The sequence below is a fragment of the Triturus cristatus genome, chromosome 7 (assembly GCF_964204655.1).
Source record: "Triturus cristatus chromosome 7, aTriCri1.1, whole genome shotgun sequence".
Classification (NCBI taxonomy): domain Eukaryota; kingdom Metazoa; phylum Chordata; class Amphibia; order Caudata; family Salamandridae; genus Triturus; species Triturus cristatus.
In genome coordinates, this window is record NC_140590.1 from 865,988,547 (window position 1) to 866,006,206 (window position 17,660).

Genomic DNA, 17,660 nt, shown 5'->3' on the forward strand with positions numbered 1-17,660 from the left:
GTGTAAAGATCTCGACATAATGTCTCATTAGCATACTTAGCTGCATTCTAAAAATGGATAACTATAAAATCTACTGGCGGTCGCCAGTAGATAGTTATAGTTAGGACCGTGTTTCCATAGGAAATCTCAAAATTCTATTTTGAATAACTTTGGCGCCGGTTGACGAATCCTCGCGAAATTTTCAAAACTAATGGGGCGCTCCGTTTAGCTCCTACCCTGAAAGTCTCGGGGTGATTCGTCAAGCGGGGGCCGAGAAAAAAGGGGGGTCCCAAAAAGCGTTTTCCCCATGCATTTTTCCATAGGACCTTTAGACACAGCTACAGCCCGAACGGCTGAACAGAATTACTTGCAATTTGGCAGAGAGGTAGCCATAAGGTCAAGGAAGTGCCTTTTGAAGGTCTGGTGTAAATCTGTTCAGTATTTCCTGAGAAAATAGCATTTAAAAGCATATCAATATCTATACGCGCGCAGGGTGCGCGCACCGTGCGAGCACCCTAACGTGCGCGAGCGTAATTCTGATTGGTGGTTACATGTTAGTCAACGTTCGAATCGGTCGAAATCAGGAAGTGTCGGCCGCCATTTTGTTTGTTTTCAGTGCGAGAGTGAAAAAGGAAGGTGGCGAACGTGAAAAGGGGGCAGGGTAAAGAGTTCCTGACCCCCTAGCCTTTGTCAGAGGGTCCCTGAAGGACCCCGAAGGCAGAATTTTTTGGGTTTTTTTTTTTTTAAATCGCGGGGGTGCGCGCAGGGTGAAACCCCCCCCCCCCCCAAAAAAATCTTTTTTAATTTTTTTTTTTTTAAATCGCGGGGGTGCGCGCACGCTGAAAAAAATAAAAAAAAATAACAAAATTTAATACGTAGTTTATTGTAAAATAAATATATATAAAAAATAATAATACATAAATAAATTAGCATTTAAAAAACCGTACAAATTCACTGAAAAAACCATAGGTTTCACACACGTTATAGTTAGGAATTCGCATTTAAAAAACCTTGCAAATTCACTTAAAAAACCATAGGTTTCACACATGTTATAGTTAGGTGGATATTTCACTCGTAAAAAACCAATGAAATTCCCCCGTTATAGTTAGTTCAGATAACTATAACTAGCGCGACCGCCACTCTATCACAAGGATGATGTCATCAGTGATGTCATGAGTGATGTAATATGTGACGTCATGAGCAGTGGATTGCGGGCACGCGAGTTATAGTTATCTGAACTAACTAGAACGGGGGAATTTCATTGGTTTTTTACGAGTGAAATATCTACCTAACTATAACATGTGTGAAACCTATGGTTTTTTAAGTATATATATATATATATATATATCCTCCAAAAATTTGCTGTCGTCGGGGACCCCCAACCCTGCAGGGCGGTCATGGCAAATACGGGAGACAGCGGTTCCCGGCTATTTGCCGAAACGCGTCAGGTGCCTCTGACATGTGACTGCCTGTGCAAATTTAAATAAAGCAACTTGTCCAGGAACCGGGTGTGGCGCATTTCCTGTTTGATGTTTAATTGCGGGAACCGCTGTCTCCCGTATTTGCCATGACCGCCCTGCAGGGTTGGGGGTCCCCGACGACAGCAAATTTTTGGAGGACTTAAATTGGGGGACATGACCCGCTCTCCCCATCACAAGCCTGAGGATTGCCGGCGAATTTTGTGTATGGTGGTGAGAAAGGGAGCGTAGCGAGGCTATCACCTTGCAAAGCAGGTCCTGGACCCAGCGCTGATTTTAAATAGAGGCAACCGCGTGTCTTTGAAGTGCACCAGCCCCCCGTTGTGTCCCACCTACCTGTTGCCATCGGGACATTTTGAGGCAGTAATCGAGTAACATCACGAGGATCACATGGTAACCTTACTGCCTCATGAAAAGCATTGTGGGAGTTGGAGTGTGATGGACAATGGGGGCGTGTGTTCAAGCACTACTGGGTTATTGCACTTAAGAGGACACACCTTGGAAAAAGGCTATTTGCCGAAACGCGTCAGGTGCCTCTGACATGTGACTGCCTGTGCAAATTTAAATAAAGCAACTTGTCCAGGAACCGGGTGTGGCGCATTTCCTGTTTGATGTTTAATTGCGGGAACCGCTGTCTCCCGTATTTGCCATGACCGCCCTGCAGGGTTGGGGGTCCCCGACGACAGCAAATTTTTGGAGGACTTAAATTGGGGGACATGACCCGCTCTCCCCATCACAAGCCTGAGGATTGCCGGCGAATTTTGTGTATGGTGGTGAGAAAGGGAGCGTAGCGAGGCTATCACCTTGCAAAGCAGGTCCTGGACCCAGCGCTGATTTTAAATAGAGGCAACCGCGTGTCTTTGAAGTGCACCAGCCCCCCGTTGTGTCCCACCTACCTGTTGCCATCGGGACATTTTGAGGCAGTAATCGAGTAACATCACGAGGATCACATGGTAACCTTACTGCCTCATGAAAAGCATTGTGGGAGTTGGAGTGTGATGGACAATGGGGGCGTGTGTTCAAGCACTACTGGGTTATTGCACTTAAGAGGACACACCTTGGAAAAAGGCTATTTGCCGAAACGCGTCAGGTGCCTCTGACATGTGACTGCCTGTGCAAATTTAAATAAAGCAACTTGTCCAGGAACCGGGTGTGGCGCATTTCCTGTTTGATGTTTAATTGCGGGAACCGCTGTCTCCCGTATTTGCCATGACCGCCCTGCAGGGTTGGGGGTCCCCGACGACAGCAAATTTTTGGAGGACTTAAATTGGGGGACATGACCCGCTCTCCCCATCACAAGCCTGAGGATTGCCGGCGAATTTTGTGTATGGTGGTGAGAAAGGGAGCGTAGCGAGGCTATCACCTTGCAAAGCAGGTCCTGGACCCAGCGCTGATTTTAAATAGAGGCAACCGCGTGTCTTTGAAGTGCACCAGCCCCCCGTTGTGTCCCACCTACCTGTTGCCATCGGGACATTTTGAGGCAGTAATCGAGTAACATCACGAGGATCACATGGTAACCTTACTGCCTCATGAAAAGCATTGTGGGAGTTGGAGTGTGATGGACAATGGGGGCGTGTGTTCAAGCACTACTGGGTTATTGCACTTAAGAGGACACACCTTGGAAAAAGGCTATTTGCCGAAACGCGTCAGGTGCCTCTGACATGTGACTGCCTGTGCAAATTTAAATAAAGCAACTTGTCCAGGAACCGGGTGTGGCGCATTTCCTGTTTGATATATATATATATATATATATATATATATATATATAAATATAAAATTTCATGATAGACTGCACACCACAGAGCAGCTCCCTCGAGCTTCTGGGGAATTCACCTCAGAAGCTTTAACAGCAGTTTTACAGATTTTAGGATTTCAGAGGATATGTAATGAGCGATTAGTCAAAGAACATTTCCTCTTCTTTCAGCAGTGACAACTTCCATGTATATGGGAAGCATGTTACATTTGTCTGTGGCCTAATCTGTGCTGTGCCCTAGCTTTATGGGGACGAAGACATACATTTCCTTCTATTAACATGTCACAAAGTTCCTACCTACTTTATCTAGTATGAAGCACAGTTGCAGTCTGATCTTTTCACAACTGATATGACTAAAACATTCTCCCTTGCTATCCTGATGGAACTGATTTGAAAACCATCAGATTAACACACAACTCCATGCCTTGGCAAAGATTAGTTGTGTTGGTTAAATAAACTAAGGGACGAATGACACAGGGTGAACAAGATTCAAAGAGAATCCGATATGATTTACCCACTTTCTTTATAGGATCCACAGCCATTTATGAATAAAAAAATGACTCTTTATCTCAGTGGGTGGTGATGGTGAAAGGTTTGCATCTATACTCTGTTACCTAACTGGCTTTTCTGGCAATGAGGGACACAGATTAGTAATAACTCATACCTGTTGGCTTTATTGCTTCCAAGCAAAACCTCAAAACAGCGTCAACATGTAGTGTCACTTAAAATTTAACAATTTCAGCCTAAGACATATCTTAGTCAGAAATTTCCTGTCCTGTGCCCAATTCTGAGGAGCAATCTCTGGAAAAAAGAAGCATTCATATGTAAAAGATTACAAGAGGAATGCACATTCTACTGCCTTACAGAGTACATGTGCGCTCACCAGGTTTTCCTTTGGTTCAAGAAGACATTCCTGCTCAGCACATGTGCACCTTAATTTCTAAGCTCTTAAAATAAGAGCATGAGTTGGACATGTTTAGGGCCATGCCAATGTTTCTCAACTGCACAGAGCCTTGCTCTCAACTCTACATCATCTGTCTTGTGGGGAAAAACAACTACTCATAAAAAGACAGAGGAAGATAAAGGTAGAAACTGTTTGTTTTACACTGCACAATGCTAAAAAAATAATGTGATAACAGCGGAGTCTGCTCTTCAGATCCGAACACCCTCCCCACTGTTCTGTTTAGTTCAGCGCTGTGCCACAAGAATGAACTTTACTGTGTTTGCTGACTGTTCTGAAGAAGTCCTTCAATAACAAAAGACTGTTTGGCCTCCAGCAGTGCACCATCTGCCCCTGAAACTGCCAAAAACCAGAGTACATTTATTAACATCTTGATGGATTTTTGTATGTGTATTTTCACAGTCTCATCATTTTACTACTGCTCCAAGGGTATCTTCATTTGATGTTGCCCACTAAAAAGACATTTTGTGTGCTCATTGGGTGCTTTTGATTAGTTTTAGTGACAAAGGGTTTTGTTTCGAATTGTCTTTTACCTCTGATGTCCTCATGTTATTCCACAGGTAACCAACATGCACAGATTTTAGGACTGCATAGCTTTACATTTACCCTGTTCTTTTGCACCTTGATTTATTCTAACTTTTGTTGTCTCTAATTTTAGTTAATTGTTAATTTCTTTCTTCATTCATTTGCTGCCCAAGAGTTTCCTTGCATGTTTTACTTCTCACTCAACACACATGCAAAAATCACTGAAATCAATGCCCAGAGCAAAGAACTGCCCAGTGAACCATTCACCTTTATCTTTTTTTTTCATCTTCTTGTTTCGTGTGCCCTGTCGCAGGTAGGAGAGGATCTGCGTCAGTTTGCTGATGACAATGTCATTGGTTGTAAGGGTTGTCTGAGCCTGGAAAATTAAGAAATGCGTATGTTACAACATTAAAAGTACTCTATGAAGAGTAGATTCAACGGAGGGTCTCTAGGCTCAATGGCGAGTACGTTTCTATCCCACCAGTCACTAATTAAGGCATGTACAAAACAAGAGGCATACCCAAAGTATATGAACAGTACTTGTTGAGAACAAGCATAGTGGATTTCCTCTTAATGTAAAAACTTTCTATTTCAGCAATCTTTCAAATGTTGTTGCTATGTTAAAGTAAGACACTGCCTTAAATTGTGCACTAGATATTATCTACTCACTTAGAATATTTTTTTCAGTGTGCTACATGTCTCTTGTCAGTTACTGCAGAGCATTTATAAAACTACAGAAAAAGGGTGAGGCCAGAAAATGAGGAGTGATGCATTAATGAGACCTCATTACAGAGAAACCTTTTTTTTTTGTTTTAAAGTAATGTGCCTTTAATGACAATTAGAGGATACCTAGCTATTATAACTGAAGAGACCACGGGTCCCACCTTTCTCCAGGAAGCTGTGCAATACAGTTGTCCTACATTACCTCCATGGTAGGACAGTCGGCCTTGCTCCGGATAAGGGTGGTGGGAATGTCAGTGTCTGCATACTCATCTTCCAGGTCCACCACATATGCCATCCTTCCTGGCAGGTAGAGCTCGCTCCTCTCATACGCCTTCCCCTTAAATAGGATGCGGTAGATGTTACGGCCTGCAAGTTAACAAGATGCAAAATTGAGACCTGGAACACAGAGGTGCAATTATATAAGACAGGCCTCTCAAACCCAAAAAAATAAGTCACAATAAACATCTCTAATTAAGGGATTTAGCAAATGTGCAAATTAGGCCACAAATGTGACCCTTCTCTGTGACTGTCATAAGTTCTATGTGTTAGATCAATTCAGAATGCTGAACTTACCCAAGCGGGTCTTAAATTCAATTTTATTCTCTGGATCCTCATCTTTTCTGGAATAAAATATGAAAATATGTATTGACATCTAATCAGTTAAATCCATATTGCAACTGCCAAGTACATACTAACTTCCAGACACTTACTTTGCCTCCTTTTGCGGTTTTTCAATCAGGTCATCCTCTTCTTTCTCTTTGCTGCTAATTTCAGCACGTACCTGAAAAAGGGGAAGGGAGAAGTTAGTCAACTGACAATTCATTGAGCATTTGACTCCTAAATGCTTCTGATCAATATCCCAACAATATCCCAACTCATGCTTTGGCTACATCAATAGTCCGCTACTTTGATGGCATGGAAAAAGAAGATGCTTGTGCAAGAATGCTAATGAATAAAACAAGCCTTATAAGATCAAGCATAAAACCTCTCTGGTAGAAAAGACTTTGCGACATATGCTCAAAATGACTCCATACAGGCAGGGAAAAGGTTTTTATCAGATGTCATCACTCTGTGTGAGAAGAATGGGAATGATGCCTGTCCTCTCTGGAAGTAGACAGCAATCGTTGTTTCATTTCAGGGACACATTTCTCTTGAATTAACACTGGTACAAAACCCAGCCTTCTAGTGAGCCTTGAGCAAGAACTGCAATGACATTGAGACAGCACTGTCAAAGTCCAAAGAATGGTCTCTATCTAGAAAGGTGAGTTAGGGACAGTTTCAGGATGATAGAACCATCTGAAAGTAACTATATCTACAACACAGCGGGGGCAGTGACAAACAAAAGTCCTGAAGGATAGCATTTCTAATGATTACAAGTCTATGAGCATCATGTGATAAAATGACAGTGGATGAACATGATTCATTGGTGCTATCATGAAGACAGGAACTAGTGAACCATTATGTTCAACTATAATTCCCGGACACATGGAAAAGTCAATCTTTGCGGGCAAAAAGGGGCAGCGGTCTTTTTGCAGTTAATATCAAAGGAAACAAAAAATGGCCTTTTCATCCAATCTCTCCAAGAAAACAAATCAAATTAACTTGAGCCTGAGTGCCACCTTAGATCACTGGTAAAAAGCTCCATAGAAAAGTAAAAAGTAGGTAAAAGGCAAACGTTTTCCCTTAACATGTATGGTGCTATTAGTGTGGCAGTACTGAAGAGACATGGCAATTAGCTTGGGTGGACTATTGCATGTAGGTCAGGACAATACTGACTGCATGTGCATCCATTTCTTTTTGTTCGTAGTTTTCTTGCACCCTAAGAATCATGAGATGCATTTTTATTCTGTCCACTTCTGAAAAGTATTCTTGAGCAAAATGGCACCCAGCCTGTCTTTTACACAACTAGTCATGCCGCAAAGTATAAAGAAGTGACTTCTCCTTGCCAGATTCTCACATTTGTAAATTCCTACAGCTACGGCATGCCCTTCATCCCTACATTAAAGATCTAACCCACCTTCCAGAATTCAACCCTCTGGAAGGTAAGCTCCTGAAAGGCGACCTAGGGGATCATAAAATATCAAAGATCTACCAAACCCTTGTCACCACCCTGGATACCCTAAGAGCGACCTGGGATACGGACGTGGGACCTATTGATGATGATGATTGAGCTGAAGCACTCCAATGACCAAAAGAAGCCGCATTCTCTACTCGATTACGTCTCATTCAATCTAAGTACTTGCATCGGCTGTACTTCACTAGACATAGGTTATGGTCGGCAGGGTTGATTGCTTCCCCGCGTTGCTTGCGATGTCACTTGGAGGAGGGAACCTTTCTACACACTATTTGGTCATGTCAAGTTCTAGAACGCTTTTGACATGGCATATTCAATAGCCTAGCTGAGGTCCTAGCATGGGACTTGCCTAGATCCCCGAAATTTGCACTTTTACACTGCGCAGAAGGAATAGGGGGCAATAGATATAAAAGACACCTATTATTTTTAGGCCTCACACTTGCAAAACGTGACATTGATAGGCACTGGAAGGTAGATACTCCGCCCCGTATAAGCCTTTGGGAAAACGGCATGGACTATAACATGGAAATGGAACTCCCGGTCTTTCTTGCCCGGGGATGCCTGCAGAAACACACCAAAATATGGAAAAGGTGGGCTTCCGACAGGAACATTCGCCTGGAGACACACTACACAGTTGATGATCAATTAGGAAAATAGACTATCACCTAGGAAAATGCATAAAGTGATAACAGCTAAATCAATTCACCCATACTTGGGTTGCGATGGACCAAAATAATTAAGCATGATAAAAAGGTGCAAAGTTAGATATCCATTGATATCTGTGTTATTGCACTATATTTTGTATCCGGAGTGTACATGGAGGAAATTTGGGACCAACGATATTATTGATAAATCCTGCAACTGTAGTGCATACCTTATGTCACTCAAATATTCTGTCTTCCTACCAAAAATACCGATAACATTTGTTTAATAAAAAAACATAAAAGTAGAAAGGAGTGTTGACTCATCTGGGGACAAACAGTTCATTGCCATAACGCTCTACAATATGATGTACCAGTCACACATGTACTCCCACAGATAAACTCCTACTCACCTTCTGTAGTAGAGCAAAATCAAGACCTTTTACCAAGTGGGTATGCTCCATATCACCACCCAAGAACTTGGACTCCTGGATCAGCTGCCGCCTCTTTTCTGCTGCAGACTTATCCCTAAAACAGGAAAAGACAGGTTATTGGATCATAAAACATGGGGAAGATAACATTTTAAAGCATGGCTCAGTACTGTCCCTAGAACTGTGTGCCATAGTGCAACAAGGGGCTATTAAACATGTGATATTTAGAAAGAAATAAAAGCAGTCATAAGAAATGACTGGTTACAAATACTCAAATGGAAGATCTGGAACCCCTGCCTTTGTCTGCCCCCCCCCCCCCCAATGCTTTTCCTCTTTAATTCTAAACGTACGCCAACATAGTTGTCTGAACAACTTATTTGAGGGACCAAACCAACTTGTTTTGAGATGCAGAACAAACAACATCTGGTCAGTGAGATTAGCTAGATTTATTAGCTATAGTCTCTGGCATAAGCAACCAATAGAATGTGAGAAAATAAACATAGGTTTGAAGTGACCACGTGTGGACAGCTAGTTAGCTGAAGCATAACCCAGGAGAGATTAATGCACAAACTAGCTGTGATCAGTGAGGTAGCACAGACTAGATGGTATCAATGAGGCAGCACCTATCAGCAGGGATCAAGGCGACTACACAGATAAGCTGTGCTCAAAGAGATATTACAGACAAGCTATGAATGAAAGGTAGCATTTAACAGTTAGAACCACTAAATTGCCCACAGATCAGGTAACAGAAACTTGCAACTTCCTAAGCTTTAGAAACTGGGGAACTATGTGGCATTTGATAAGGGAGTTTTCACTTACGCCTCAGCAGTGGGCCCTACTGCTCTGTAGTTTGCAGTTGTACTGATGAGCTCTGTTTCCTCGTAGTCCTTGTTCACACCATCCCTCCTTTCCCTGGCTCGGTCCCGGTACTTTTCAGCAAGCTCACGCTCCCGTTCAACTTCCTGCTGCCGCAACTTTGCATAGTAGCTGAGAAAACAACAAGAAGAATACTTAGTCTACACTCAAAGCTTCAGACAGAAAGACAACCCCGCAACCCTTCTGCACGCCAATACATGTTGATGTAATAATATGCTTCTCCCTGAAACTATTTATAAATTAGAATTGGATTTGAGAAATTAAAACAAAAAAACTGAATAAAGCTGGAATGAATATTGATGGTATTGTTCCACTGTTTCACTGTCCAGAACTCAAAACATATGAGATGCAGCTCAACTAACACTTCACTTTCATTCTTCACCATACACCCGTTTACCTTTTCTTTTTCCGCCTGCGAGCGGCAGGGTCATCCTCCTCGCTATACTCCCGGGGCATTCTGGAAAAAAGAAAAATGTTAGATTAGTTTGGAGACCACACCAGTCTTTAGGTGGGAAGTCTAAAGTGCAGAGACTTGGTCAGGGTTTGTAATATATGCATAAATGTATTCATGATAGATGGTCACTGCAGTACAGGTAGATTCTTTGCCTTCCACTGCAAGCACAATGTATGTAGCGAATGTTTTAACTCTTAAGTTACTTTCTGAAATTCTTAATAGATATAGCAAATATTATTAGATGCTTTAAAACATCCTCTGTCAAATGCATTATTTTATAGCACGCAACATAAACATAATGGATGTGGGCTTGTTTAATGGAAAGAGACATTTTAACAGCTCCCTAAAACTACCATACAACTCCAATTTACAAAAATAGACTTTGATAGCAAACCAAAGACCCCGCTTTGAACCACACTATGTTTACTGCATGCAATTTACCTTACAAGTCCATATAAAGACTATAATGCCAATGCTTATTTTGTGTATGAATTTGAATATTTGCTCTCAGCTTGTCTTTTTATTTGCATTATACAAACATTGAATTGAGGACATTGTGGAGGAAATATTTTTCATATTTCTTGATGTAGTTCAAATAGATTTCTTTAAAGCATTGCCTACTAACATTAAACATGAAAGTTTGCTTTTGACCATGAATTAAGTGATGTTTCTTGAAAGATTCAATTTTCAGATATTCCAGTTATTTTCTGAAAGTGTAATAGTGACTAAGTAGGTAAAGATAACTCCCTGAGTGGGATGTCTATCAGGTGGATACACGAGATTTGGGCTCCCAGCCCCTTTTGCGCTGAGGAACCTTAGTAGCCCTTTTGCACGTAGGAACTTAGGAGCGCTCTGTGCCATTGCTTGTGCCTTTGGGTACCTTTATAATGTTTTGTGACCCCTGATCTCTGTCACCTGACGAGTGACCTCACTACCTCCACCCTCCACCACTACACATGCTATTGCTTCACAAACATATGCTATTATAAATGTTTCAATATTTTTTGTCTCTTGTTCCACGTTTGTGTTTATTGTGTGCACATATATGTACTGAATATATTTTAGAATGGCTTTACGTAATTGATGTGAAATAATAAAACTGATAGGAAATATACAGTAGGTAAAGATAACTTTTAAAGATTATTTTTTTAACTGTGGAGATCATATTTAACAGTGTGCAACAAAAGATTATGTGGCGACAAATAAAGATTTACTTGGCATTAGTTTTCATGAAATTCAGGAATACATTTCTTTCTGGTCTTCCTCATAAAATATACACATTGCCAGCTATTTTCCCCCCGCTGGATTTTCTGCTGGCTTTAATATCTGTCCATGCCCTGTACTTATGTATATTCACTTATGGATGGTATCTCCTCTGACCTGTGAAGATCATAGAGCAAGAAGGTCTAATTAAATGAAATCATGTCAATTTAAAAAAAAAAAAAAAAAAAAAAAAAAAAAATTAAGGGTAGCGATCTTGGGAAATGCTGCAAGTGTAGACCATCATCAAATACATAAAGAATTGCTGACATATTCTGCATGCTCTTTCATTGCTTCTGGGTTCTCCGTATTTTCTTCCCTATTACAAATTTTGCCCTTGTTTTCTTCTCTAATCTTCCTTTAACATTTTCCTGATGTTTGAATTGTATTTCCTCTACAGACAATATTTCATAGCATCTCTCTGTAAAAGTAGTGTTGTCATTTTACCTGGATAAACAGATCCTATAGCGTTTACCCCAAAAATAGCTTTTGGGTCCTTCAGATTTTATGGTGATGCCAAATTTATTTTACTGTTCTGGATGCTACTCATACAAAAGTGATTTAATTCTTAAGTGAATCATCGAATTAAAACGTTTCAAAAATCACAGTGTGAACTAAAATGATCCTGTCGTATTTGGATGCTAATTTGGAAAAATGAGCAACCTTTTCCAATCAATCTCACATCATAAAAAATAGTGTCAAATCTTAAAAATATGCGCTTTGCAGTGATTTGTTCCTGCTCCAATGCAGCTCAATGAAAACCTCCCAGTAGCGAACATGAAGATTAATAGTTGAAATCAAGGTTTAGTCTAGTCACAAAATGTCTTCTGTACTTACTCATGATGCTGAGATGACTTGGTTGGTGGTGCAGATGATGGCGTTGCCCTAGGGGTCATAAGAAGCTTCCTGAAGTCTTCATTTGTCAGCTTGGACCTTGTGAAAGATAAAATGTTAGAAATGAGCTTCATACTTAAATAAGAACCATGTTTTATATAGAGCATACATAATATCAAAAAGTATCTCACCAATGAAATATTAGATTCTGTTATTACCCAACTCAAGGTTGCTCATTTAACACACCTTGAAGAATTAAAGGCTGGGCTGTCATTGGTGGGATTCAAACCCATAACCTGCAGCTTACACAAGCCCTTGCAGCAGAAATTAAACCTCCAAATTATCCTACACCATCCACTACTATGAGAAGAATACTTTTCCGAATTAGCATATCGACCTCTGTGCAAACGCATACTGAGACTTTGACGCTTGAGAAAAGCATTCCAAAAGTATTAAAACTACAGATTCATAAAGATTTTGTGACATCATACTTTCTCACCATCTATTCCCTATATGGACACCCCAACCCGCTGCCCTTAAAAGGAAAAAACTGCAGTACTCACTGGAAGGAATGAAGATCCTCAACCTCATGGCCCTCTGGGGCCAGAGGGTTGGAAAACATATCAACTGTGAAAAACAAACAAAGGGGTTATAAATTAAAACTAAAATAGTAATTACTGCTGTTGACAACAGTTACAAATAACATCAACTAGGTTTTTGCCATGGTTACAAACAGATATTAAACAATTCTCCCCTTACAATGCTGCCATATTCCCATTTTCTATCAAAGCAAAGACTGCAGCTCTCGAAGTTTGAAAATGTTGTATCTTTTGTACCATAGGCTGAGTTTGGTCTCATAACTTGAAACTGGCTTACATTCATCAATGTCTTAGCAGAGTATTCAAGCAACATTTCTTCCCTTACATTGCGTTGAGTTCTTCTGCTTGTAATGCCACTTCTGGACTTCCTAAAGCCTATTTGTATCTTCAACGTAATAGATGACTGGTCTCATGACATATAGGTTTTCTGGATTTCACCTATACATACATTCTTGTGGTTTATCAGAATACCTAGACATCAGTCCTTGCATCTTCTGTCTGTTCCCGTTTAGATATTCCAAAGAACTTTACGTTTTTTTCTTTCTGTTGCAATCTGTAAGTTGAATGTTCAAAGCCATCTCTTTGGTAAGAGTGTCACTGTCTGCTCTTGTGTCTTTCACTTTCACATATTACAGGTAAAAGGCATTCTTATCCTTAACACAGAGTGAAAAAAAACAAAGAGTGACTGCGGTAAACACCATTTTAAATGTGTTAAATACTGCAATAGATCATACAGCATTGTCCTCAATGGGGCTTCTCATCCTTCATCTCCGTAGAGTACAAAACCTTGTTGACTGACTCTGGTTTGCCATAGAGACGTAGTGGTACAATTAAGGTGACGGGTAACTTAAGATCAAAATGAGTAGTCTGAATCATTCATTTTATACATGCCCACAAAGTAGGTCTGAGGTCAAACATTGTTTTAAAATGGACAAAAAGATTTTCTTTATAATGTGCTGCAGATATAGTGAAAGAGGCGAGTTGACAGTAATTAGTAATTTCTCTTTTTAATACGCAGATAGTGAAGATATCAGGACTTACCTATCTTACAATTGTTACAACTTGTTACTTCTGAATGTAACTACCTAGATTTAATCGCTGGTAGCAAAAGTGGCAAGTATTACATTAACAGCATTTGAGATAACCAGAAGTGAATCATATTCAATAAAATTGGTGTGTAGCAACAATGGTACCCCTTACTCAACCGTGAAGAATGAATAAGGGCAAATTAGTATAGTTTATAAAATATTTTGATGAACTATTTAAGTGGGTTCACATTTGTATATTCATGCTTTCACCTAATGATGGATTGACTATGATGCTACAAAATTGAACAGCTTCATCATTGGTAGTAATTGAAGTCTGTTCTACAAAATAAAAAAATCTAAATTTGAAAGTTGGGCCACCTATAACTTAAATAAGAAATAACTTGAAAGGGCCCTAAATTAATGTGATTAAAAAACTAATTTTGGACCACCGAATTGAAGGAGATATTGTTAAGTATTAGTGGTAAGTTTAAGAGATGTGTCCTACAATTGTTTTTTGCATTTTAGACCCCAATTGTTCCAATTGTTCTTCAACAATCTGAGGTTAAAAGAATCTTTGCATCTTACAGAACTTTATTATATGTTTGGTCCTGAAGAAGGTGGCATGAACTTGAAGGTCCCCTTAACGCTCTGTCAACAGTTTATTGTTTTCATACAGTACTAAATACTAGCTGAGAAGCTAATGGATTGAACAGTGATGAAAGTAACCAAATGACATAATATAATGGTTGTCAGTTGGCAAACTAATGCAGTACAGTCTCTCTGCAACCAACTCCCATAAGAGACCTTCCAGACCACCCAGAATCCAGGAAAAGTCAGTGTTCCAAATAAGCCTGTTAAATTGAGGAGTTTAGATCTTAGGACTTCTAATAACAACATGCGGGAACCGTATTAAGAAACCACTTTAGTGGCGCACATTATGCTTTATTTTTATTTTTTGTATTTTTTTATTTCCCAATTCAGGTAGCATATAAGATACATAAAACGACATACAAAACAGGTATCAGTGCATTACAGTACATCAAGGAAGGACTAGCTTTTTAAAAAATTCAGGTAGTTAAAAATCAACATTGATAACAGCAAGGGTAATTTTAACAACAAAAAAGAGAAAGTGCAAAGTGCAAAAGTGATACATTTCCATCCTGTCGCATACCTCATATGAGTGTTGCCTAAGAATGAGAAATAGCTTTCTTTAATTTTCATATAATCCATCACGATACCCCATATTTCTAAGCCCCATTTTTGCTTCTGCACACCTTTCAGAGCATATAAACTATGTTCCAATTGAAATATACAAAAAAATCTAGCTCTCCATTGTTCAAATGTCGGGGCCTCTTTTTGCAACCACGTGGATGCGATACATTGTCTAGCAATCGCTGTTGTTAAAAAGATTAAATACCGTATTTTATATCTTGCCATTGCACTTGTAACTCCAGAATCCATCCCTAATAAAATGTCACTCATTGAGAGTTTAACATGAATCTTCGAAATTTCATAAAGAAATCTTTCAATATATAAGAAGAGGTTAGTTAATTCTTTACATGAATAAAAAATATGGACAATATCAGCATCTTCGCTACAACATCGAAAACATTTTCCATCGTTTCCAGCTCCCCATTTAGCCATTTAAGCCGGTGTGTGATATAAATTAAACATGGTCTTATAATATTGTGCTTTCAGGTTAGCAGACAAACACTTTAGCGGCCACCTCAATACAATCTTCCAGATTGATATCTATAGTCCCCAACCTATTATTCCATTTCTGATTATGTTTTTCTAGATCATTCGGCTGTGGGAGTTGTAATAAACTATAAATAGTCCTGATACGTCCATTCTTCCTAATTGCTTCTACCAAGGGGTCGGATTCGAATTCCCCCCTCTGTTTCAAGAGAAAGTCACGTAATTGTAAATATTTAAAGAATTCCTTACTAGCCAATCCATATTTCTGCGCTAGTACCGAAAATGATGACATAACGCCACGCACATATAAATCCCCAATAAATACTATTCCTTTCCTGCGCCAGCTATCTACCACCCTGTCCCAAAATATCACTGGGAGTAGTGCAGTTGCTGCCGTTGGTGTATAACATGTAATTCTCCCAAGCCTATGAGATTTCCTTACTACTCTCCAGATCTTATAAGCGGCATTTAATACCTTAAATTTGGTTCTTTTGTAATAATTGAGATCAAATGACAAAAAAAAGCGATTTTTAACCTCAAAACCAAGAAAAATTTGATAAATGGATGGAAATTCCGCTTTGTTCATAACCTACTCTCCAGATAAAAGTATTCTCATATTTTGCAGCATACAAGCATAATAATACAGGGTAAAATCTGGAACAGCCCATCTACCTTTCTCTCGTAGGAGCGTCATGTATCGCATGGCTCTACGAGTTTTCCCTTGTGCCCATATAAATCGTGCACATACTGACTGTAGCTTTTGTAGTTGCACCTGGGTTACTTCCAGTGGTACAGATCTAAAAAAATATAACACTTTTGGCAAGATTACCATTTTTATGATATTACAACGGCCCACCAAAGACAAATGCAGACACTCATAGCGATCTAACTGTTCTTTAATAACACTGGTGATGCCAGCCCAATTAGTATCCACTAATGATTTTAAACAAGTGCGAAGCTTTATCCCTAGATAATTAACTTCCTTCATGATTCTTGAATCCATGTTTAACTGGTAGATTAAGGCTCAAGATCTGCGTTTTGGCTAGATTTAATTTATACCCTGAAACTATTCCATAACTTGTTGCCAGGGGTTCTATCTCACGCACCATTGGGTTAGATGTTACAACCGCAATGTCATCTGCGTAGGCTAATACCGGACAGCGTTCTTGCCCACATACCATAGGGTCAATCCCGGGGGTATCTTCTAACATATTCAAAAACGGATTTATATATAGTGCATACAGCAGTGGTGAGCAGGGACACCCCTGCCTGGTGCCTCTGGCTATAGAGATCGGCTTTGATTCAGAGCCTGCTATACATACTTTAGCTGTGGGAGATTGATACAAAACCTGAATTGCTTTAATAAAGCCCGGATTGAAGCCTAGACTGAAAAGAGCAGCCCAAAGAAAGTCCCATCCCACCCGATCGAAAGCCTTCTCGGCATCTAATAGGATAAGGCCAAATTTAGAGTGTTTTGCGTTGGCCCAATCAATCATTGTGACTACCCTGTTTATATGATTAGTAGTACCTCGGCCGGGTATAAACCCGTGTTGCCTGGTCGATACCAGCGATGAAATAACTTTTGACAGCCAGTTGGCCAAAATCTTGGCATATACTTTGCCATCGGCATTTAACAGTGAGATCGGCCTGTAAGATCCCGGAAGATTGGAGGGCTTATCTTTCTTTCTAAAAACAATTATGTTTGCTTCTTTCCAGGATAGGGGGGTGCCCCCTGTTGAGCACAAAGCATTGTGCCCAGTACATCCCTTTTCATTTCATTAAAGAAGGTTATATAAAACTGCAGGGGCAGTATATCCGGCCCAGCAGCTTTATCACTGGGGAGACTATTGACTGCAATTTCTAACTCTTCCATAGTTATATGTCTAGCCAAAGCCGAGGCCATTTGCATATCAAGTTTAGCGGTGCAGTATTCTTGTAATAATGCTTCCCCTCTGGGCCTATCAGTAGTCTCAGCTGAGTAAAGTTTGCAAAAACAATTATGAAATACCATGAGGATTTCTGTGGGAGTTTCCCTTAAGATGCCTTGTTCATCGATAGTGTGGTCTATCCGTTGTGCTCCTTCCTTGGCACGCAATCTCTGCGCCAAATGGCGCCCCACAGCCTCCCCATATTCATAGCTGTTCTCGCGATTTAGCCTATGTTTTACAGCAATATCCTTACTCCAGTGAAGATTCATTTTAGGTTTGCATCGAGCAACTTCCCTTTGTAAAGCAGTAATATCAGATTCAGCCCTAATCCCATGTGCTAATTTCTCCTCTGCCAAAACTAACTTGGCATATAACTCCTGCGCTATTTGTTTAATCTGTTTTTGTTTATATAACCCTA

General features: G+C 40.0%; 1 protein-coding gene across 1 annotated transcript in view; it reads right to left on the minus strand.

Annotated features, from left to right (window-relative positions):
• The window catches only part of IK (IK cytokine), a 133,415-nt gene that overhangs the window by 73,349 nt on the left and 42,406 nt on the right, over positions 1-17,660 (minus strand). Inside the window, exons 2-10 of the mRNA XM_085617808.1 lie at positions 12,553-12,616; positions 11,993-12,088; positions 9,839-9,898; positions 9,385-9,552; positions 8,548-8,662; positions 6,130-6,200; positions 5,993-6,039; positions 5,622-5,785; positions 4,964-5,072 (exon numbers count right to left, since the gene is read on the minus strand). Coding sequence (XP_085473934.1) covers positions 4,964-5,072; positions 5,622-5,785; positions 5,993-6,039; positions 6,130-6,200; positions 8,548-8,662; positions 9,385-9,552; positions 9,839-9,898; positions 11,993-12,088; positions 12,553-12,616 — 894 coding nt within the window. The remainder of the gene's footprint in view (positions 1-4,963; positions 5,073-5,621; positions 5,786-5,992; positions 6,040-6,129; positions 6,201-8,547; positions 8,663-9,384; positions 9,553-9,838; positions 9,899-11,992; positions 12,089-12,552; positions 12,617-17,660) is intronic.